General features: G+C 38.9%; 1 protein-coding gene across 1 annotated transcript in view; it reads right to left on the bottom strand.

The window, feature by feature from the left end:
* SYNE1 (spectrin repeat containing nuclear envelope protein 1) overlaps positions 1-23,725 on the bottom strand; it is a 457,258-nt gene that overhangs the window by 254,883 nt on the left and 178,650 nt on the right. Inside the window, exons 32-43 of the mRNA XM_077775982.1 lie at positions 21,786-22,013; positions 21,300-21,398; positions 18,536-18,726; positions 18,038-18,161; positions 16,691-16,857; positions 14,314-14,467; positions 10,431-11,059; positions 7,411-7,590; positions 5,344-5,494; positions 4,641-4,799; positions 3,066-3,248; positions 23-124 (exon numbers count right to left, since the gene is read on the bottom strand). Coding sequence (XP_077632108.1) covers positions 23-124; positions 3,066-3,248; positions 4,641-4,799; positions 5,344-5,494; positions 7,411-7,590; positions 10,431-11,059; positions 14,314-14,467; positions 16,691-16,857; positions 18,038-18,161; positions 18,536-18,726; positions 21,300-21,398; positions 21,786-22,013 — 2,367 coding nt within the window. The remainder of the gene's footprint in view (positions 1-22; positions 125-3,065; positions 3,249-4,640; positions 4,800-5,343; positions 5,495-7,410; positions 7,591-10,430; positions 11,060-14,313; positions 14,468-16,690; positions 16,858-18,037; positions 18,162-18,535; positions 18,727-21,299; positions 21,399-21,785; positions 22,014-23,725) is intronic.

Genomic DNA, 23,725 nt, shown 5'->3' with positions numbered 1-23,725 from the left:
ACAAACCTGAATGAAAACATACCTGAAGGTCTGGTGGTGTTTCTGGATTTTTAGTTAATTCTTTAAGATCATTAACTTTGCAATGAAGTTCTTCCAGTCTCAATGCTTTGTTTTTAACTTCAGACTGCCAAATTCAAAGACAAAGATGAAAAGCATAACTCATCCAAACATTGACATATTGCATTTAGGATTTAATAATTCTAAGAGTTAACTCTGTCATAATGCCCTGACTTCAAGCCAGGGTTTAAAAAAAAAAAAATCTCTGTTTGATTTCTGAGGCTGTCATTATTTATGAATGTGGAAAAATGTCATCATTAACTTTCACTTCCAGTGTGAGGGAGTATGCAGAACTTTCTTCCCATCCTCTTTTACTGGGGAAAAAAAAAGCTCCTGGAAAAAATTATGCACTAACTAAAGTCTTGAGTCAGTAGGATTTTTAGTAACTGTCATTTATTCATTAGCATTAATATCACTGGCTACCATGGCAGCATTAAACATTTGAGGAAGATTTCAAAGCACATACACATAGCTAGTGCCTAATTACCATGAACCATATGTAATACATAAGAAACATTCAAATAAAAAATTTTTAATGTTTTATTTACTTCTGAGAGAGAGAGAGACAGTGTGAGCAGGGGAGGGTCAGAGAGAGAGGGAGATACAGAATCTGAAGCAGGCTCCAGGCTCTGAGCTAGCTGTCAGCACAGAGCCCAACGTGGGGCTCAAACCCACGAACCGTGAGATCATGATCTGAGCTGAAGTTGGACGCTTAACCAACTGAGCCACCCAGGCGCCCCTCAAATAAAATTTTAAAATATTTTAAAAGCCTTTTTTATATTTCTCCTTTTTATTTGTACTTATTTGCACCCATGCTAACACAAAAAGAAGAAAAAAACAGGTCAAGAATCATTACTGAACAAATTAGATGCTTGTAAACGTAACTGTTTATTTGGAGCCACAAAGGAACTTTAGATAAAGGATCCTTCTCAACTTAAATATGATGTTTTGGTGTTGTGTGGACACTTACACACCTTCAGTCCAGAAAGAAATCTACTTACCCAGTAAGACATGATGAACTAATTGTCAGGCCCCTGGCTTTCTCCAGGAGCAGGTGGAACCATTAAAGAATCACACCCACACACTTACCCACTTTCTCTCTTGAACTGCAGCAGCAATGCACTATGAGGCACTGGGCTGAGTCCACTGAACTAATTTTATTTGTTGCATACCACACAGTGCATAACACACACACACAAAAACCCATTTCTGTGAGCGACTGACGCTGGACATGTTGAATGTGAGGCTGACGTCCACAGGCTTCCTGGATCCAGTAGGTCAGTAGCAGGAGTGTACTACATGCCAGTTACATAATTAGCTCTCCCAAAAAAGAAGACCCTCGACTTGTAAAAGTGACCATCATTTTGCGCTACAACGTGATGTCACTGCACGTGGGGGGGGACGCCGTGCACCACCGCACATCACTCTACAACTTTCCCCCAGGCAGGTACAATAGGTATCAATAACTCAAGAGCCTAGATAATAGTTGTATGTAGAATAGAAATTTGGAGTCATAAGTTTTAAGTATTTATTAGCTTAATTTTAATGTAATGTATTTAACTGTAAATTTATCTACAATTTAATTTTCAATAATGGTTGTATTGAATACGAGGTTGCAAAATTCTTTAAAATTTAATAATTTTTTTGAGAGTTGGTACAAACCCTAGTCAGGTGTACATTACTCTTTGAGCTGTAATGTAAATTTAACATCAGAGATAACATCTTAAGAGACTGTGGTATCCCTTTCCTGACTGCACTTCAAGTCTGGCTAATTTCCTCTACTTCTGTTTGCCCTTAGAAATAGGTGTTTGATTTAAAAATCTCCAGGAAGCTCTTTGGTCAAGGCTAGATAGCATAGGTATACAGTTGATTCACCTACATTTTTTCAGACTGCAGTCATTCATCATCATCTGTCATGTTCCATCTGCCTCTCAGGCATAGTATTGAGCACCCAGGCAGGCAATGGTGAATAATATTCTGCCCTCATGGAGAGGAGCTGGCTATATGCTTTCCGAAACAAGTTATCTCTTGTCACTATTTCCTCTGACCTTGCTTCACTGTTCATCCTCACATAATTACTACTGCACATTTCACATACATACTGTAATGTAAATAATGTAAATGCCATGAGGATAGGGACTTTGTTTACTATTTATTCTCAGTGTCTAAAACAGTATCTGACATGTTATTAAGAATCTGGGGGCACCTGGGTGGCTCAGTTGGTGGAGGGTCAGACTTCAGGTCAGGTCATGATCTCACGGTTTGTGAGTTAGAACCCCGCATTGGGCTCTGTGCTGACAGCTCAGAGCCTGGAGCCTCCTTCAGATTCTGTGTCTCCCTCTCTCTCTGCCCCTCCCCTGCTTGTGTTTTGATGCTCTCTCTCAAAAATAAACGTTAAAAAAAAAAAGAATCTGATGAGTGAATAAACAAATGAATGCAAGAACCAGAAATAAAACGTTTAAAATAAATTGGTGACTAGAGCTTTTTAGGCCACTTTCTTAGGAAGCCTGTCACACTCTCATGTCCAGTTTCCTTCCATTTCAGAAGTAGAAGACCCCAGCATTTATGGTAGGTGTTCACTATATGGTAGGTGCTCAGTAAACATCTTGTTTGAATGAAAAAAAGCCAAAATATTACCAAATTACAAACATTTCAATTAGGTTTTCCAGTAGGAAGGTGACATAGTCTCAGATGATTGGAAAAATGGGAAAAATATAGATTTTATGGGCTTTTACTTTTCTACCAATATTTTAAGTTTACAGCCCCAACTAAAAAGTGATACAAATAAGAAAAAAAGTCTTATCCATTGCCTATTCAAATATCTGGTAAATAGCAAAAGATAGTTAAGACTTTTGTAACATTCATATGTGTCTCTGAAAGAAAGAATGAACTTTAGTATATGTGCTGCTGAAGCGAGCACAAAAGAATGAATTTTAACAACAGGACACATTTTTCTTGTATTCTGGTGAATGAGCTCACAAGCTCACATATGTAGACAGTCAATTTACCTCAAATTCTTTAAGGAATTCTTCTGCTCTGACGCTATCATTCAGGTTACTGATGCTTTCAGCCAACTGCGGAACAGAATTGTTTGACCATCCGTCGATCTCATCTTTACTTGAAAGTACATCACCCCAAATAGTCAGGCTTGCCCTCAGCCTATCCATATTTTCCTCAATTTTCTCTGATACCTGGGATAGAAAATAGAAGCTGTCATTAGTCTGAGGTTTTAAGATGCTCCTTGCCCCACCAAAGTACTAAATAATGTCCATGCTTCCTTAATCAAAAACTTATATTCTGCCTGAAAAACAAAGTTTTACAAAAATTATTTTAAGGGATTTAGTGCACTTGACTCAAATAAATGCTAACTATTACATAAGTTGTTTTTGTCATTGGGAGAGTTGATTGAATTTGTGAGACATTTGATTTTCATTTGCAACTTGGGAAACCAAAGAACAGTTCTATTGGAGTTTATTATAATATAGGATATTATTATTATTTATTATTCTATAGGATAAGAGCCCATCTAGGGCAGTATGGACATAAATTAGACTTAAACATATTTATAGAATAAATAAATACGTAGGACAGCTACCAACTTTGTACCACCAACACTGAATGTCTACAGTAAAGCGTTATTAATTCTCTTCCTGTAATAAGAATGGTTTTTGAAAATTTTTTAATGTCTATTTATTTTTGAGAGTGAGAGACAGAGTGCGAGTGGGGGAGGGGCAGAAAGAAAGGGAGACAGAATCCCAAGCAGGCTCCAGGCTCCAACTTGTCAGCACAGAGCCTGACATGGGGCTCAACCTCAGGAACCACGAGATCATGACCTGAGCTGAAATCCAGTCAGATGCTTAACTGACTGAGCCACCCAGACACTCCAAGGATGTTCTTTTAAAAGTGGAGGTAGGTATGCTTTTCTGCAGTCCTCTAATTATTTGGTTATAGTACACAATTATCAATATCTAACTTCAGTAGTTCAGCTTAAGCAATTTAATCTGTAGTAATGCACTGTAGGTTAATAGAAGGGCAATGGAATCACTGGATTTTTGAGCTGGAAGTTAACATAAAATATGTTTGGATTGATATGTCGAGTTCCAGAGAGATCAAGTGACTTGTTCTCTGATCACACAACTAGTAAATGACAGAGCAGGAACTACTACCCAAGGATGTAAATTATAAGTCTGATGTTTTTCAATGCAAAATTATAGTCTTAGTACTCTAACGATTATACATTATAGTTTAATATTCTGTAGGATATTTACAAATTATCCTTCAATTTTTATCCATAATCCCAGAGTTTTGAGGAAAAGAACATTTAGAGTTATAAATTTGTTGTAATAGAAGCTACCAAGTTAAATTCCAGAAAACTGCCACTAAGTATTAACAAAATAAATCAAATAACTCTTTTTACTAATTCCAAACTTTACGTGAATACTGTTTTTCTTCCAAATATCATTTTGTAGGTAGCATTAAAAGCAAAAAAATGTAATTCACATCCTGAATAATCCTTTACCCCCAAATACAATAGACAAATGTGAATATTTAAACTGTTCATACAATCCAGGTGATTATCTTACATCCAGCCATCTGTCCACAGTGCTCTCCATGTCTGTTTTCACCAGGATGAAATCACTACTGTGAATTTTTCTCAGCTCAGATAACAACTGTTTTCCTTTACTTGTAAAGTTATCTAATTCCTTCTGTTTATTACACATTTCGTTCTTGGCAGTTTCATGCTGTGGACAGAAATGTTTCTTTAATTAACAAAATAATCAGCGATAAGTCAGGTGTTCAAAACCATTTGCCTCTAAGCAATTTAATTCATGGTTTGACCTTATGCAGAAGCCAATGATACTAATGAATTGAATTGCTAGAATCCTAGGATATCAGCATTCCTAAAACAAAACAAAACAAGTTGAGTTTGTCAGCATGAATCTTCTACATCTATATGTACTGACAAAAGTTGTATAGAGAATTTATTATAAGTGAAAATCAGATCTACTAGTCTACTAAATTAAATACATTTTTTAAAAAATTATATAGATATCTTTTTTTTTTTTTTTTTTGCTTTATTTATTTTAAGAGAGAAAGTAGAGGCAGGACAGAGTCTCAGAGCGGGGAGAGAGAGAGTCCCAAGCAGGCTCCACACTGTCCACAGGGTCTATTCAGGACTCGAATTCACGAACCCCAAGATCATGACCTGAGCCAAGATCAAGAGCCGGACTCTTAACTTACTGAGCCACCCAGGCACCCCTAAAAGAATAGATTTTGAATTATTACCTTGGATAAAGCCCATTTCAGATCCTCCTGATCTTTTATAGTAGTTCTGGTTGCAAGCACATTGTTGGCATTTTCTAGGACTTTAGAAACAACTGACTTCAAGTTCTGATAGTCTCTCATTAAGTCAATAAGTCCACAGCATTGACCCTGGCTATAATAATTAAAGAAAAGTTATCATTTATTACCCTGTGTGAAAGAGAAGGATTCCCTATGATTGGACTTGATAAGTAACTACATGAATATATTCATAGATGGATGCTGGAATCAAGAGGAAACCATATTTCCATCTACTGAGGTCGAAAGAGTGCTGGTCAGGCCAACTTAACTCTAATGTCCAAATTGTTTCAATGAATGAAGAACACACAAAGACACTAAAATAAAATATATGACCTCAATGACGAGAAAAAATATGTTCTTGACCACTAAAACCTATGTAGATACCAACTATCTTTGTTTTTCAATTTTTTCCTTGTTTTATTACATCATAGTGGTGTGTTTTAAGACGAAGCAAACAAAGCAAAAGTAAACAAAATCCCCAAACCAAACAAAATAACTCTGCTTAATAAGTAAAATACATGAGGGTTTTTTCTATTTTAGTGACACAAATTTTCATTGCGTTTGATCCTCTGAAAATTGTCAAAATAAAAAGATAGTTCTGTTTATAAGCATAAAATGTCTCTGATCAGGCAATTCTACATGTAGGAATTTTTCCAAAGAAAAAGATGTACACTAAGATTTAGGTAAAATTACAATCTTTCCATCATTATTTATAATATGGGAAAAAGAAATAACCCAAATGTTAATAACTAGCTATTAATTTTTTTAGGTTTATATATTTTTGACAGAGAGAGAAAGAGAAAGAGCAAGTGTGATCTAGGGAGGGTCAGAGAGAGAGGGAGACACAGAATCTAAAACAGGCTCTAGGCTCTGAGCTGTCAGCACAGAGCCTGACATGGGGCTTGAACTCATGAACTATGAGATCATGACCTAGGCCAAAGTTGGATGCTTAACCAGCTTAGCCACCCGGGCACCCCCAAAATAGGCTATTAGTTGAATAAACTCTGATATAGTCTTATAATTGAAAACTTTGCAATCTCTACAAATCACAATTTAGGAAAATATTCAATAACATGGAATGAAATTTTACAACATGGTTAACTTTCTAAAAGCTTGCATTAATAATCAATTGTATACAATAGGAAACTTATGTACATAAAAAACTAAACACGAATGTTTATAGATGCTTTTTTGTCATTAAACTGGAAAGAACCCAAATATCAATCAACTGGTAAATGAATAAGCTGTGGTATACCTATAAAATGAAATATTATTCAGCTCTAAAAATGAATAGATGTTATTAATACACATAACAATGTACATTGTGCTAAGTAAAAGAAGGCATTTACCCAAGTGCAGTAAAAACTTAAGGCACCCACACAAATTGAAGATGAGTGTTTATCGATGCTTTATTTATAACCACCCAAACTGGAAAGAATCCATTTGTATGTGATTCTCAAAAAGATAATATTCCAGAGACATAAAACTGATCAATAGTTGCCAGGGACTATACGTGGGGGAGGGGTTGACTATAATGAGACATGGAGGGATTTTTTCAGGTGGTGGAAAGTTATGGAAGATTTGATCATTGTAATAGTTGCTTATACAGTGTGTGTGTAACCATAAACTGAATGTGTGTTAAACTCATACAGGTTAAGGGCATACACTTAACAGATGAGATTTATTATATATGTATATCATATCTTAATTACAAACAACTAAAACAAAACAGAAAAAGAAAATGAGACGGTAGGACTCTCACGGCAGCACTTTGTAATTGTTGACAGCTCCTGCTTTTAAGCACTACGCTATACCTTTCATTGTTATTTCGAGCCAACTTCCTCAATCAAGTTCTGTAGGATGAGATTTTTAACTTACTAAAGAGGCACAGAATACCCAAGGTGGCAAAAGATACTCAACTCTTGGTCACACCAATGCAAATCAACAGACAACAGCCCAGCACCACAAAACAGAAAGTTGAAAACAAAGACTGAGAGGATTTTTACTTACTTTTCATGAATTAGTCTTTTGGTATCATCCCAGGTGACCTCTAAGCGGTTTATCTCCCTATCAACCTCAGATGCAAAGGCTACATCTTTCTGAGCAATTTGTTTAGCTTTGTCTTTCAACCAACATAGTTCATGCTCATGAGAATTCAGTTCATCCTCTAGCTGATTAAAGACTCTCAATCTGTGAATTAAAAAGTTATTGGATTATTAATTTATTAAAGGTAAGAATTAATATTTCTTCTCCATAAACCACACCTACAGATATATAGAAAAAACTTTTTTACTTTTTTTTAACACTTATTTATTTTTGAAAGAGAGCAAGAGAGAGACACAGTGTGAGTGGCGGAGAGGCAGAGAGGGAGACACAGAATGCGAAGCAGACTCCAGGCTCTGAGCCGTCAGCACAGAGCCCCATGCAAGGCTTGAACTCAGGAACTGCTGGATTATGACCTCGAGCCGAAGTTGGACGCTTAACTGACTGAGCCACCCAGGCACCCTAGGTGTCTAGAAAGACTTTTAACACAACAATTACATTAAGGGACATCAACTGAGAATGACACTTTTAAAAATTAAATTTGCAGAATTCATACCGGACCTTAGGAAACATTTAAAGTCATTTTCGCTATTCTTCATCAACTTTCTATTAAGTTTCTTTTCTCTTTCTATTTTGCTTTCATAACTTAAGACTTGTAAGACCAGGGCTGGGCTTGTAAGCAAAGTAGGTCTTTGGTATGAAGTCCTTCTGTGCCCTGAGGTCCAATTCATGTAAAATAACAATATTTAAGGAAACAGTTGTTTCATTGAAAATAAAAATAGCTTTATTTTTTGTCCCTAATATATTACTATTTGAGCACTTGTAAAATGTGGCCTTATAGAGGCAGCTATGGGCTCATGGATTCTTGCATTTTGGTATAGTGCTGTAGAGTCTATAAAGTGAGTGCACATGCATTATTCCATTTAGTTCTCAAAACAGAGTAGTTAAGAGCAGTCATTATCATTATTTGCACCTCACAAGAAGACAGGCTATTTGCCCAACATTGTACAGTGATGCGTAAGTATGGCTGGAGTTCAATAAATCCAGCAATTCAATGCAACATTTTCTATAATCTCTGTGTGAGTATGGTGAGTTCAGTGTTAAAGGTATTGAGCCCAACTTGGGCCTTCCTTCCAGCAATGTTAGGGCCCCCTGTCTGTCTCGCCCTACAGCACCAACCGAGTGCTGACTCACTGGGTGAGCTCTTGTTCCCTTCCCGTACCTGTTCCTCATTTTGTCTTCACTCTGGAGGGTATTTTTCCTTCTCAAATTGTATTACTTTTTGTAAGTTTGTTGTTACACAAGTCAGCTTATTGCTCAGTAGGCATGTAACCTCAAGAGCCATTATTATCTAACTGTACACCTTTGCTAAATGCTTGGCTCCAGTTAAAAGGAAGCATATCACAGTGGTCTGGGTATGATTGACCTGACCCTTATCAATTATGGACACCTTGGTATGAATGCATTTCAGCTGTTTCTTTGCCCCCTGAAAAAAGTGGAAGAGAAACGACCCTGAGAACATAAGTGGGGAGAAAGGTCTATTAAGAAGGAAAAATAAGAGGAGGGGGGAGAGGGGTGACTGGGTGGCTCAGTCTAAGCGTCTGACTCCTGATTTTGGCCCAGGTCATGATCTCACAGTTCATGAGATCAAGCCCCACATCAGGCTCCATACTAACAGTGAGAAGCCAGCTTGGCTCTCTCCCTCTCTCTCTCTACCCCTCCCCTGCTCATGCTCTGTTTCTCTCTCTCAAAGTAAATGAACAAACATTTTTTAAAAAAGAAGAAAAAGTAAGATTGAGATGAAGTTTACAGTATTAGAGGAAAAAGTTACTTTCGAATTTACCGTAGAAAAAATACTCCTGATCCCTTGGGTTCTCTATTAACCTCACCTGACAAGACCCCACCTTCACTTAAACCCACTTGTCTGTCTTCTCTGTACCTCCAAGCAAACAGTTAAAAATAGTTGGTGAAAACCACTCTGCCAAGCTGACTGGTTTCACTTGAAGTGAAGGAATATAAATCTCAAGCCTTATCAGGCTTCCAGAGAAATGATTTCAATTTCCTGTCTCCCAAAGAACCATTTTTTCCCATTCTCTCTCTCTGCCAGCGTCCTCTCACTCACTCTCAACTAACAAGCTCACTCCAGTCTTCTGAGGGGCGGGCAACCACCAGGAGGAACACCCTCATATATATATATTTTTTAATTTTTTAATGTTTTTATTTATTCTTGAGAGAGATAGAGACAGCATGAGCAGGGGAGGGTCAGAGAGAGAGGGAGACACAGAATCTGAAACAGGCTCCAGGCTCTGAGCTGGCTGTCAGCACAGAGCCCGACGTGGGGCTTGAACCCACGAACCATGAGACCATGACCTGAGCTGAAGCTGGACGCTGAAGTGACAGAGCCACCCAGGCGCCCTGGAACACTCTCATATTTTTATCACTGAATCCTCTGCTTTCATTCCTACTACAGAAGATGAGGTCCTTCTCCTAACAGCTAAACATTGTTTAAAAACAGATAACATGGGGCACCTGGGTGGCTCAGTTAATTAAGAGTCTGGCTTTGACCCAGGTTATGATCTCACGGTTTGTGAATTCAAGCCCCACTTTGGGCTCTCTGCCATCAGCACAGAGTCCGCTTTGGATGCTCTGTCCCCCTTGGTCTCCCTGCTCCTTCCCCGCTTACTCTCTCAAAAAGAATAAATTAAAAAAAAATTTTGTAAATAAAAAAATTAAAATAGATAATAGGATCTGTCTAGTCCATTATAAATAAGATCTTAGAGTGGCTTAAACAGAGAGAGCCCTTAAGAAAGTCCTTAAGGAAACCAAAGAAATTTTAGTACTTGCTGAGTGTCAAATTACTCATTAATTTTATTCTCAAAATATTAAAAGAAGTGGCTAAATAGGATCCTGTGAAAGTGTTGCACAAGAGTTTATTCCAGAACAAAGAAAACATAAACCAAACGACTGGCTCCGCGCTTTCTTCCCACCTCTGCTGAAGAGCTTGCCGCGTAGGTTCCTTCAGCCTCTCCTTGTCCGTCCTTTCTTCGATGTCCTCAATGCTTTTCAGCAACTCCTCTTTCTGGTCTTGGAATGCCTTTTTCAATACTGCCAGGGCATCTGCTTCACTCTGCTTAGTTCCCAGAAGGCTCTGGATCCTCTCTAACTCAAAACAGAGGTGATCAGCTGTCGTTCTGCAGGAAGTCCTTTGCTCGGAACTTCCGCTTTTAAGATGGTATTGGGCTTTGGCGAGAAGGCCGTCAAGACTGACGGCCGTGGATTCTAATGCTTTGGCATCTTGAATCGCACGATTTAGGTCCTTTTTTAATAAATCTGTCTGCTTCTTATTCATACTGCCAGCTGCTTCCACCGTGTGCCTCAGCTGGTGGAGAACCCCTGACAGAGAGGCATGGCTCTGTAGGAACTCAGCCAACTGGGACAGGGCCAGCTGCCGCCTTCCCACCACCTGGCTGGCCTCCTCGAACAGCTGGAAGCAGTCCTCGGCCCTGCCCTGCAGGAGGCGGAGGTCCTCGGCTCGACCCAGAGCACCCAGCTTCATTAGGTGATCCTGCAGACTCTGCAATTCTCCCTTTTTGCTCTCTACTTCCGCTTCGTGGTCCTGGAAGGGAAGAGAGCGTTATGGAGGCCTCAGATACACTGTGGCTAATGACACAGATATATTCAGGATTTCTCATATCAACATACATTTTAAATGGGGGCGCCTGGGTGGCTCAGGTGGTTAAGCGTCCAACTTGTGATTTGGGCTCTGGTCATGATCTCACGGTTAGTGAGTTCGAGCCCCACCTCAGCCTCTGTGCTGACAGCATGGAGTCTGCTTGGGATTCTCTCTTTCTCCCCTCTCTCTGCCCTACCCTACTTATGCTGTCTCTCTCTCTCTCTCTCAAAATAAATAACTTTAAAAAATAATAAAAAAGATCATTTTAAATGCAATGGACAGTGTAGGATTTAAAGGTCATCTATGGTGAATCTTTTAGAAATGTTCTGAAAATTTCCCATTTTCTCCTCTATAGGCTTCACATAAAACACAACTCTGATTTGGAACTAACTGGTTCCATGGAAAAGATAGAGCAAAAGGAAATTTTATATAAATACGTACATATGTGCATACTTTGGAAAATTAAAATATATATGTACACATATAGTTTTAGTATATATACTATATAAATACTATATTATAGTATATATAATCATATTTTTATATTATTAGTCAAAAAACAAATCACAGGACCAAAACAGAGTCACTTATGGTAGGTCATGTCACCAAACTGGCCTTTCATACCTAATGTAACTGCGGTTTCAGACTCCTCTAGAAATATAGTGTTAACTTGTCAGTCAGGAATCTGACTGACATGAGGTAATCTGTCACCTGGGCCCTCTCCTTCCCCCCACTACCCAAGGAAGAGGAGGTAATCTACAAGATAAGACCCCCAGCTCAACCCCTAAGGGAAAGTGACCTTGCCTTAAAGGATCTTTTCTTTTGCTAATAACTTCCTTGTCTCACTCTCCTTCCTAGGAAAACCTTCCATTTTGTACAACCCTTTACACACACACACACACACACACACACACACACACACAATAAAGCTAATTCTAACAGAGCTTGTAGGAAAGGATCAGAGGAGTAGATTAGCCTCTTGTGGGTGAAGCAGATGAAAACACACAGATTTTAGCTCCCTTCTTTATAGAAATGAATATGAACTCAATGAGACTGTTGTATAGGAAATTTGACTTGCTCACAATAAATCATGTTTGAAATCTCTTAAAGCATTGCTAACAATCTCAGCAAGGTTCCCATTAAAGAGAAATGATCACCTATCTTAATCTTGACCACAGTGGCCTTAACATTCTCCTCAGCTTGACTATTAAACTTTAGAAAGCTTCTTTGAGCCTTTACTTTGGAGAATTTACAAATTCATTCTCTGCCCTTTTGAGATACAAATCTTTTTAAAAGCTTCTGTACAGTTATATCCCCAGAATATATTTCTCAGGAACATGGGGAACATCCTTTCCAAACTACACATTGAGCTAACAAATGCTTGATGGTTTTATCCTAAGGGAACCCTGGTTGACCTGACTGATTTATGAGCTTGTTTGGTAGAAGTGGAGTGACCACAGATAAGCAAAGACTAGAGTAAGCTGGGAAGAATCCTTGCAGTTGCACAGAAACAATCAAAAGTAAAATAGAGTAACCTCTATGAGGACATACCTCTCAATCTTCCCCAGCTGGCCATGCTAACACTGCCATTTAATGAACATGTGTCCCATGAAAAGACACAATTCCTGTATGCATGGCTTAGAGAGAATACCTCCCTTTTCCCATATCTCCATCTTAACTCCTTATCCTTCAACGCACCCAACCCCAACCCTCTGGGGAGACAGGTGTGAGCCGGCCTCTTATCTCCACGCTTGGCCATAAATCTTTCCCTCTGGAAAAGCCCAGTGCTATGCTATTTGGTTTTCTGTTGCACAAGGACAAAGGAACTCTTTTCAGCTGGGTAACACTTATGAAATATCATCATGAAGGAAGATAGTACCCCCACTTCCTTGTCTCTTTATAGGGTAGGAGCCTAACTTCAAGGCGCATCTTGCTCCAAGTCTTAAAAGTACTTGAGGTCATAACGATATGAGCAAGTAAGTACTATTCCTTTGAGGAAATCCAATTAGCAAAGCTGGCACAAAGTGAGTGCTCAATAAATATTAAATGTTTTATCATTAAATGTTGTTATAAGTTTATTATGTAGCTTATCTCCGACTACCGCAATACTTGATCAATATCTGTTTGTTTTAACGTTATTTTTATTCCAGGATAGATATTATACATAATTTATAAATAAGGAAAATAAATCAAGAATTTTAAATAACTTTCAAGCTAAACAGTTATTCAGAAAAAACTGTGTGATTAAAGCTTTGGAATTCAGTATTAGTATGATAGGGAAAGGTAAGGTAAAATAGGCAGAGAGAAAGGTTAGGACCTGAGATCCCTGGATGGTGAGAAACACGTATTTTGGGACACTGCTGGGAGTGTCTGACCACAGCAAACTCTCTGGGGCCAAAGGTTCCTCTTAAAATGTAACAGACCCCATCTATTCCCCCTCAGGTTCCTTTAGGAATTTGACAAAAGACCTGACCAAAAATAAGTAGTAGACCATAAAATGTGTGACCCACAAGTAACAGTACAGCCACAGACCACTGCTCATCCAATGGAAAGGAGCCGATCAGGAATGGACAGCCCAGCACATAGTTATCTAGCCTGTAAGGGTAGGACCTGAGAAGGAATGAGGGGGAAGGGAAAGGAGGAGGGGCCTCCACCAGACCCTTATAAACCAAAGACACTCGCCTATAGTCCCAGCCATTCACTTTCAAATGCTCCCTCTCTGCAAAGAGAGTTTTCATACTACTTTGACTTTCTGATCTTAAACTCTAATAAACTTGTGTCTGCTGCTCATTTTATTCCATGTCCACCTCTTCCTTCTTCAACGTGGCGAGACAAGGTGCCCCGGGTATTAAGGTAAAAGATCCCGCAACACTGGTTGTCAGCATTGGAACAAAACAAACTAGGAGGTTTAAAAAATGAACGTTCTCATCACTTTGCCCTAGAAATCATTTGCTCCATTTTGAAGAAATAGTGTCTTAACTTGATGGCCTATTTTATCTGAAGTGGTTTTATCTGCTTCACTTAACTGCATAACACATTGCCTGCACCCATATGCTCAATTATTTTAAAAACTGCATATGAATGCAGGGTTAAATTGCTGCCCAATGGTTGATATTTAAAAAGATATTTCTTTTCTTTATAATTCAAGGGCTCTCTTTCATGAACAAATTCTTCGATCTTAAAAGAATGCACTTTACCTTGTGCCTAGTAAATGCCACCTGATGGTCTGTTATGCTTATCTCCGAAGTAGTTTGTAATTCACTGAGAAACAGCTTAATCCAGACAGAAAAGGAAAGCAGCAGTTCATCAAATTGCTGGTGTTCAGAGACCACAGACTGAAGAAAAGTAATCCTAGGTAGAGAAAGGTGTTAAAAGTTAAAATGTCCCACGAATAAACAGAAAAAGGCAATGATGTACCTTTGCAATAAGCTTAAATGAGGGCAAAAGTGATGTTGTCATTCTTGGACAAATCAATTCTTGATGTTTTCCACTTCTCAAAACCCTATATACTCAGTTGTCTGCATCTCGGTTAATGTTATCACCATCCCTGAGGTGGTCCTATGAGCCATTTTATAGCCTCCAGCTCTTTACCATCACATCTGATCTGTGCTTACCCCCACCCCCCACCTCCCACCACAGTACATTCTGTGTTCTCCTCTCCATTTCCACAACCCTACCTGGGTCTAAATTGCTTCATCAATTCGCTGGCCTCCTAAATGGGCTCCTTCGTGCCACCACTGTATCCCTACAAGTCACTCTCTAGGTAACGGCCAGGACTGGTGTTAACGTAACCACTCACTGTCTGCCAAGCTTAGACATGGAGGCAATTTCCTGTTGCACAGAGGAAGGTGAACTCCAAAACCAAGATTGTGGTCTGTGAGGGACCCCACATAATCAACTTCTCTGACCTCATCTGATACAGCAGTGCTCCACACTGCCACTGCCTCGGTTGAGAAATACCATGTGAGACAACATTTTAATTACCATTTTTCTCCTGTACACAAACAGCCTGGGCAAAAAGAATACAAACATGAGCAACCCTTCCCTCTTCAATATATTTCAACCAGTTTGATCACTTGCCCTAATTGTAAGACTAAAATTTTGGACAGTGGTTCCTCAGAAATGCTAATTTGTGAGAACTTTGAGGCTTGTTCCCTTCTTTCTTTTTAAATTTTAATTTCAGGTGCACCTGGGTGGCTCAGCCCGTTTAAGCACCTGACTCTTGATTTTGGCTCAGGTCATGATCTCATGGTCATGAGTTCGAGCCCTGCACTGGGGTCTGCACTCTCAGTGCTTTGGTTCTTCTGTCTCCCTCTCTCTCTGCCCCTCCTCACTCTCACTCTAACCTTCCCTCTTGCACTTTCTCTCTCTCAAAAGTAATTAATAAAATATTTAAATAAATGAATAAACTAAAATTTTTATTCCAGTATAGTTAACATAGGTGTTAGTTTCAGGTATGCAATATAGTGATTCCACAACTCTATACATTATCCAATGCTCAACACAGTAAGTGCAGTCTTAATCCTCTTCATCTATTTCACCCATCCCCCCACACCCCTCCCCTCTGGTGACCATCAGTTTATTCTCTATAATTCAGAATCTGTTTCTTGCTTTGTCTCTTTTTTTTCTTTGCTCATTTGTGTTGTTTCTTAAATTCCTCAGAGGAGTGGAGTCATATGGTATTTGTCTCTCTCTGACTGACTTATTTTGCTTAGTATAATATCCTCTAGATCCATTCATGTTGTTGCAAATGGCAAGATTTCATTTTTGTGGCAGAAAAATATGCCATTGTATACATACCACTTCTTCTTTATCTATTCATCTATCAGTGAACATTTGGGCTGCTTCCATAATTAGGCAATTGTAAATAATGCTACTAAATACATACGAGTGAATGTATCTTTTCAAATGTGTTTTTGCATTTTTTGGGTAAATACTCAATAGTGGAATTACTAGATCATATCGTAATTCCATTTTTAATTTTTTTGAGGAAACTCCATGCTGTTTTCCACAGTGGCTGCACCAGTTTGCATTCCCATAAATAGTCCATGAGGGTTCCTTTTTCTCCACATCCTCACCAACACTTGTTATTTCTTGTGTTTTGAATTTTAGCCATTCTGACAGATGTCCTGTTGTTAGTCTCATTGTGGTTTTAGTTTGCATTTTCCTGATGATGAGTGATGTTTAGCATCTTTTTTGTGTGTGTGTCTGTTGGCCATCTCCATGTCTTCTTTGGAGAAATGTCTGTTCATGTCACCTGCCCATTTTTAATTGGATTATTTGAATTTTGGAGGTTGAATTATATAAGTTCTTTATATATTTTGTATACCAACCCTTTACTGCCTATGTCGCTTGCAAATATCTTCTCCCATTCAGTAAGTTGTCTTTCAGTTTTGTTGACTGTTTCCTTTGCATTAACTCTTTTAGTTTTTAAATGATAAAGTAATTTTCCCCATCTATACTTTTCTTGACCAATATCTTGGTCAAGTAAAGCAACAAAACTCTGTTTTCTTACCTTGTATGCTCACCATTCAAAAAAAAACTGATATAAAAAAATTTTTTAGAAAACCCAACCTTTTGCTAATTATCTGTGGCAAATCTCTCCATCTCTCATCCAGCTGCTCCAAATGTAGTTTCATCATTTTCACATCCTCTTTGGAGGCCACTGAGAACAGTGATTCCTTCAATTGCAAAAGGTTGCTGTAGATTGAGGCCTGGGCTACAACTTCGTTCTGCAGCGCCTGAAAGAACCAGAACACACTGCAGATCTCATCCCTGCATGACTGACTAAGAAGGACCATGTGATACAGGTGGTGGTTATCCAAAGGCTTTCATTCTTGCAAAACAGAGGTCATTGGGACCAGGCCTAAACAGAGTCTTTATTACCCAATTTAGAATGAATCTGCTTAACCTTTAATGGAACATTAAAAATGCTCCTGAAACCTGAATTTGTTTTCCAAAGTCTGAGTTCTTTTACGTTAGCCAACTTTAGAAGCCAAAGAATTTCTTTCAAGAGGAAGAAATGGAGGTGGTGAAGAGAATCAAAAGAAAAGCTATTGTTAAAGAAAAACGACGCATTTCTAACAATAATAGAGACGTAATTTTGGGTACCAGGAACATGGTTTCTCTCTTTATTTAGAGACTACATTAGGCCAGCTGGGAAGCTTTAGGGCTCTTCATTTTGTTTCTGTGCCACAGGCTGACGTATTTTTAACCAGGCAATGAATCTCGGAGGTGCTACGAGCGGTGCATAAAAATTGTGGTTTGCATCTAATACGAGATGAAAGAAAAGCACTCATAACGTGGAGCTGAATGGGATTATAATGTAGCGTGGCACATAGCAGATGCTTGTCACCATGCTTTTTCCCCCTCCTGAATGAGGCCAATGTGTGTGATACAAGGAAACACGCTAAAGTTTTCAGAGGACAGAGGACACAACCTGTGGATGACAGGAAAGATCATAAAGCAGAACTGGGACTCAGGCTGTGCAGGACAAAACACACACAGCCAGAATGCGTGAATGTACAAGGAATGTACAGTGTGGGGTAGCCTGGCAGATACTGTGCCTTCAGCCGCCTCCTGGTCCCCTAACCCGTATAGCGCTTACATTCTGTGTAGAGATGTGTAGGAATAATTCTATGTGGCCACATATCTTGTGTCATTTTTAAGAAAAAGAGCTGTGACTTCCTTTCTTTGCACCTTTATAAAGAGATAAGAACTTTTTTTTTTTTTTTTCAGTGTGGACTGAGGACTGCTGTCTATCCTCAGGGCAGGAAACGGTCACTGGGACTGACTTCTTCTGAGGAGCAACTTTCTAGGCCATTAATGAAGAAGAGCAGTGCACAATAAACCCGAAAGGCAGCAGAATCAAGACTGTGGGAAACCCTCCAAGTCAAGGAGAAAAACTGTGCGTGAACTTGCCTGTATCGACTGAAGTTCACTCTCTACCTTGACTCTGTCTGCAGTAATGTCTGTTTCTGGAGAACTCGCTATTGCTTCACACCGCTCTAACCAGGTTAAAAAGGTTGACAATTCTTTCTCCAGCCTAAAGAAAGCAGAGATGAGAAACGAATTTATCCAAGGTTATCCTTTCAGAAAAACGAAACCTTTCCAAAGTTGCAGGCTCCAACAGTAACCATTACAAATAATAGAATGTTGCTTATGTTATTCCTGGATATAAACGTAAAAACACAAAACAAAACCCATTCCCTTCACGTTCGTATATGTATTTGTACACGTTTTGTATCTGTGTGATATGAAAGGTACACATACATCTTCTCCACTCCCTTGGTCTAACAAAGGCCAAGATCTTCCCATATTAAACACATGAGTTGATGTGTTTTACAACTGGGATGACTGTTTCCCAACAGCTGGTCCAGAATGTTCCATGCTGCCAACTCGGGAGGCAAGGATGCTCACCTCTGCCAGTGGGCCAGCAGGTTCTCCAGCGCGGCCTGCCGCTCCTTGGCCCGTCGCCGCGTCTCCTCGTACCTCTGCTGCAGGGCCGCTGCCTCCTGACCCGCGGAGGCGACTCTGGGAGCCACCTTCTGTGCGCTGGCCGAGGCTGCGGTCACTGCGCTGCTCAGCGCCTCCAGGGCCTGGCAGAGATCCTAACATTAGGCAAGAGGAGAGCAAAGGAAGCACACCATCAAGAAATGAGGCTCACATGTTTCTCTGAGACCCATCACCACCCCAAATTCTGCCTAAGTCATAATAACTAGCAATGGTACTAAAAAATGTCTCTGTCCATGATCTTCAGCAAAACATAGTCAGTGAGGAGCACTGCTTCATGCATGGGGAAAATGTAAAGGCTTTTCCACAAATAAGAATTTACTGCTGTAGATCTGAATAATTTCAACTTTCCCTTAACAATTCAGATAATTTGTGAAAATTATTATTCATTTTATGGCAAATACGTATTTTAAAAAACCATCTATTTAGTTTGTAAGAACGATATGTAACATGCAATAATCTATCGAAAACTTATGGGAAGTCATATTCCATTGTCTCCGTGTACGGCATCTTCTTTATCCACTCATCAGTTGATGGACATTGGGCTCTTTCCATAATTTGGCTATTGTTGATAGCTGCTACTTAGTGATGAAAAAGAATGAAATCTTGCCATTTGCAACAATGTGGATAGAATTGGAGGGTATTATGCTAAGCAAAATAAGTCAGTAAGAGAAAGACAAATATCACATGATTTCACTCATGTAGAATTTGAGAAACTCAACAGATGAACATAGGGTAAGGGAAGGAAAAATAAGGTAAAAACAGAGAGGGAGGCAAACCATAAGAGACTCCTAAATACAGAGAACAAGCTGACAGTTGCTGAAAGTGGGGATGGATGATGGGCATTAAGGAGGGAACTTTTGGGGATGAGCACTGGGTGTCATATGTAAGTGATGAATCACTGGGTTCTACTCCGGGGGCCAAGCCTACACTGTATGTTAACTAACTTGAATATAAAAGAAAAATATATATATGGGGAGCGATATAGCTGGCATATCTGCTAACAGGAATCAGTGAGAATAATAACGGTGCCTCAGATGTGGCGGGTACTATTTTAGGTACATTTCATATTTTAACACATTTAATCTTCATAAGAATCTTAAGAGTTATGTTCTTTCAATATTCTCATTTTACAGATCATACAATCACGATAGAGAAAAAAATTATCTGCTTTAAGAAATCCAAATGCTAGAAAAAATAGAACATTATCATCTCTGGGACTCAATTATTGACTTAGTTAACTATTTAAAAAAAATTTTTAACCTTTTTTTTTGAAAGATGGAGAAAGACAGAGAGTGAGTGAGGGGAGGGGCATGGAGAGTGGGAGTCACAGACTCCTAAGCAGGCTCCAGACTCTGAGCTGTCAGTACAGGGCTTGACATGGGGCTCAAACTCAAGAACCACAACATCATGAACTGAGCTGAAGTGGGATGCTTAACCGACTGAACCACCCAGGTGCCCCTGACTTAGTTAACTATTAAAATAATTCCATGAAATTAGGAATTAGGAAATCAAAAAATTACCTAAGTAGCACAAAAATGCACTTTTTAAAAATATTTTTTAAGTTTATTTATCTTGAGAGACTGAGAGAGCAAGAGTGGGGGAGGGGCAGAGAGAGAGAGGGAGAGAGAGAATTCCAAGCAGGCTCCTTACTGTCAGCACAGAGTCTGATGTGGGGCTTGAACTCAAAAACCATGAGATTATGATCTGAGCTGAAACCAAGAGCCGGAAGCTTAATCGACGGAGCCTCCCAGGTGCCCTAAAAAATGCATTCTTATTTTAAGTATCCAAATGATATAAATTCCACTTCCCTTTCCAGGTGTTCCTTTGTCAACTGTTTGCTTTCTATCACTGTAGCCCCTGCCCTAGGCACGTTATATGTGTGTGTCCATGAAGATATATTAAAGGCAACATATTATTTTTTATTAATTAATACATTTTTAAAAAATGTTTTATTTATTTTTGAGAGAGAGATAGAGACAGCATGAGCAGGGGAGAGTCAGAGAGAAAGGGAGACACAGAATCTGAAACAGGCTCCAGGCTCTGAGCTAGCTGTCAGCACAGAGCCCGACGCGGGGCTTGAACCCACAAACCATGAGATCATGACCTGAGCCGAAGTCGGACGCTTAACCAACTGAGCCACCCAGGCACCCCAATACATTTCTTTTTAGCTTTTTTTTTCTGTGCCTAATTCTCCCCTTTTGCTCCTTCGTCTAAATTACACCCACGGCATCTGTCTGTTTCTTTGCAGAACACCTCTCTGGCGATACCAGTTTAGATACCAGATCAAAAAAGCTAGTCATCAGTGAAAGGTTAGTGAGAACATACTCTTTGCACATCTGAGTGTAGTGAGTTAAAACTTAAAATCTGCTATGCACAATGCAGTTTTTTATGCACATTTAATTTTTTATAATGCTGACAAGAAATAACAGAATTCACTAAAGCTAGAATCAGAAAGTTACATGTTCTAATTATGAGAAATATATTGTAAATGAATCTTCCTCTCATATACATTTTTAATAAAGACTCACATACTTCTATTTCTTGTGTTATGTACAGTGAGTATGTTTGATACTTATCGTTCCTCAAGTAACATACAAATCCTTTCAATTTTAACTGTCATCAAAATATTTCCTATGTTTTCAAGCACGAATTATCAGATTCCTCTTACCATATGTTCTTGGAGAATTTTGTATGTTTCTGTGGCTGAAGAACATATTTTAATTGGATCAGCAAGTTTGTCTTCAAATTCAGACACAGACTTCTGGATCTAAAACATTAGTGAAATACAAAAATAATGGTGGGAAAAATGTATGTCAAGGCAGAAAAAGTTATTGAGGAAGCAGCATGCCTATATTTTTGGATAACTTTCAAAATAATGATAATATATATATATTTTTTTTAATCTAAAATTGATGTGTCCCACTGTTCGAAAGGAATAGATAAGCCTTAATGCCTATCTGGACACAATGCAGAATGGTATTTTTATATTACCTCAACAAAGGTACCACACGAATATTTAAAAACTTGGTGATCATTGACAACTTGGTAAATGATTGGCAAATTGTGCCTTCTCACTCTTTCTGGACTGTGTATTGCATTTCATTATCGATGCAATAGGGAAGAGTAACTTTGGCATGTACGGACCCATTCTCACCTTTCTAAGAGTCTCTTCAAACTTTTGCTGTTGAGATAAATGTCCCAGGATTGTACCTTCCAAACACTGCGCGTGCTCTCGGAGTTCTTCCCAGTACCTTCTTATTTGCGTCAACTTGGCTTTGATGCGAGCAGATTCTCCAGTGGTGACAAACTGAGCGAAAGACTGAGCTGCTTCCTCTAGCTCTGTAATGCAGCCGATCTTGCTTTCTATTTCCTGAATCGTGACCTAATATTTAAAACAAGAAAAATGACAATGTAGGCTGAGCAAACTTGTCTTCCTGAAATAATAGATTATCTGCTCAGAGTGAAAATTAGGAGAGATTTTCTTAGCTGACATTTCAACATGCTTGGGCTATTAGAGAGCAACTATGAACAAACATCATGTTTCCGGACCTTATTTGGGGAGAAGAGAGGTGCAGACCATGTCTGAAAAATACTAACTGATGGTGGTCGTGCTCACTGCATAGAGAATAAAGGGAAATAGCTACTCCTGTTGCAGTGAAGTGGGCAGGGAGATGTCCCTGTATTTCATATTGTTTCTATTTTTGTAGTTCATGTCTTACTGAACTAGAAGTATGTCTAAAGGTACAGAGAATTCCCTGCATATCCTGTGAGTTTTGCCTTGTAACCAGTGGATCTGGGATGCAGTGTGGTCCAGTACCTCATAGAAATGTTAGTATTGATGGTCGTTCAATTTCCCTCTAACTTGGTTGAGTATTTCCTATCTTCCCAAGCTAAAAGCTTTTCTGATTCTGCTCTTACCTAAAGCCAGCCTTTTCAAATTTATCATCTAGTCTTTATGCCAGTGGTTTCAGAATTTGGAATATATTAGGATCACCTGGGCCCCCATCCACAGGGACTCAGACTCAGCAGGTCTAAGGCGAGGCCAAGACTTTGCATTTCTAACAAATACGGGGGCGCTGCTCCTCCTACTCATGAAGGCTCCACCGCTTTATCATTAGCTGTGGCCTCTACGGTGAGGAACCAATAGGTGGTAATTCCCATTTGGAGCAGGATGATTCTTTATGTATTAGCTAACACATGGAAAGCACTGATGGTCCCTAGGATATGTGGGGGGTAGGGGGGAAGGAGATATGTCTATCATATACATAGAGGCTAATTTATGCAGAAGAGAATGAACATGATTTCTCTGAGAGAAAGCCAAATCTTCCAATCAAATAAAGCCAAATATTCAGACAAGTCTCAGTTTCAAGTAAGTTAAATGGAGAATACAGTGCCCCTAGAAAAAATAAATGTTTGACTTACGTCTACATGAGAAAACATAGTCAGAAATAACTTGTCTGGCTGAGACCATCAGAAATAATTTACATCAGATTAAGTGCCAGGTGCTTATCGCTTGTTTATTTTTATTTTTCATATGCAGGACTACAGTGCTATATCTCATAGAGACTTGTGATTCGAACATGAATACAACCTTTCTTTGTTTTGCGGTTCTTCAAGGTGATACGTTTTAGAAAAATTACTCAGAAGTTCAACAAATATGTATTTGGTGCCTCCTATGGGCCAAAAAGGGTTTTAGGTGCCTCCATGAAGCAATCTTAAGACCAAAGTTCTTAGATTTTAGAATAATACATATCACCAACAAATTCCTAAATGCCAACTATGTAATCACATTGTTGGATTCTAATCCAAAAAGGGAAGATGGAAGATGAACCCAGTGTATGTTATCTTTTGTAAATAATCAACTAAGAATAAGAAAATCAGTCAATTTGGAATAGTATGTAATGAAGCATAAAAGTGGGCTTACAGATAAATATCTCTCAGCAATACAAATACTTCCTTTAGGTTTAATCCTAAGGTTGTTTTAAAGTGCAACACTATGATAAGTGCTACCTTATTTCTAATATTTCCTATAATATCATCTTTTGTTTGGAAACAGAAAGTGAACCTAATCCTAAATCCACAGTACTAATGTAT

The sequence above is a fragment of the Crocuta crocuta genome, unplaced genomic scaffold (assembly GCF_008692635.1).
Source record: "Crocuta crocuta isolate KB4526 unplaced genomic scaffold, BGI_CrCroc_1.0 scaffold25, whole genome shotgun sequence".
Classification (NCBI taxonomy): Eukaryota; Metazoa; Chordata; class Mammalia; order Carnivora; family Hyaenidae; genus Crocuta; species Crocuta crocuta.
This window is presented reverse-complemented; position numbering and strand designations above follow the sequence as displayed.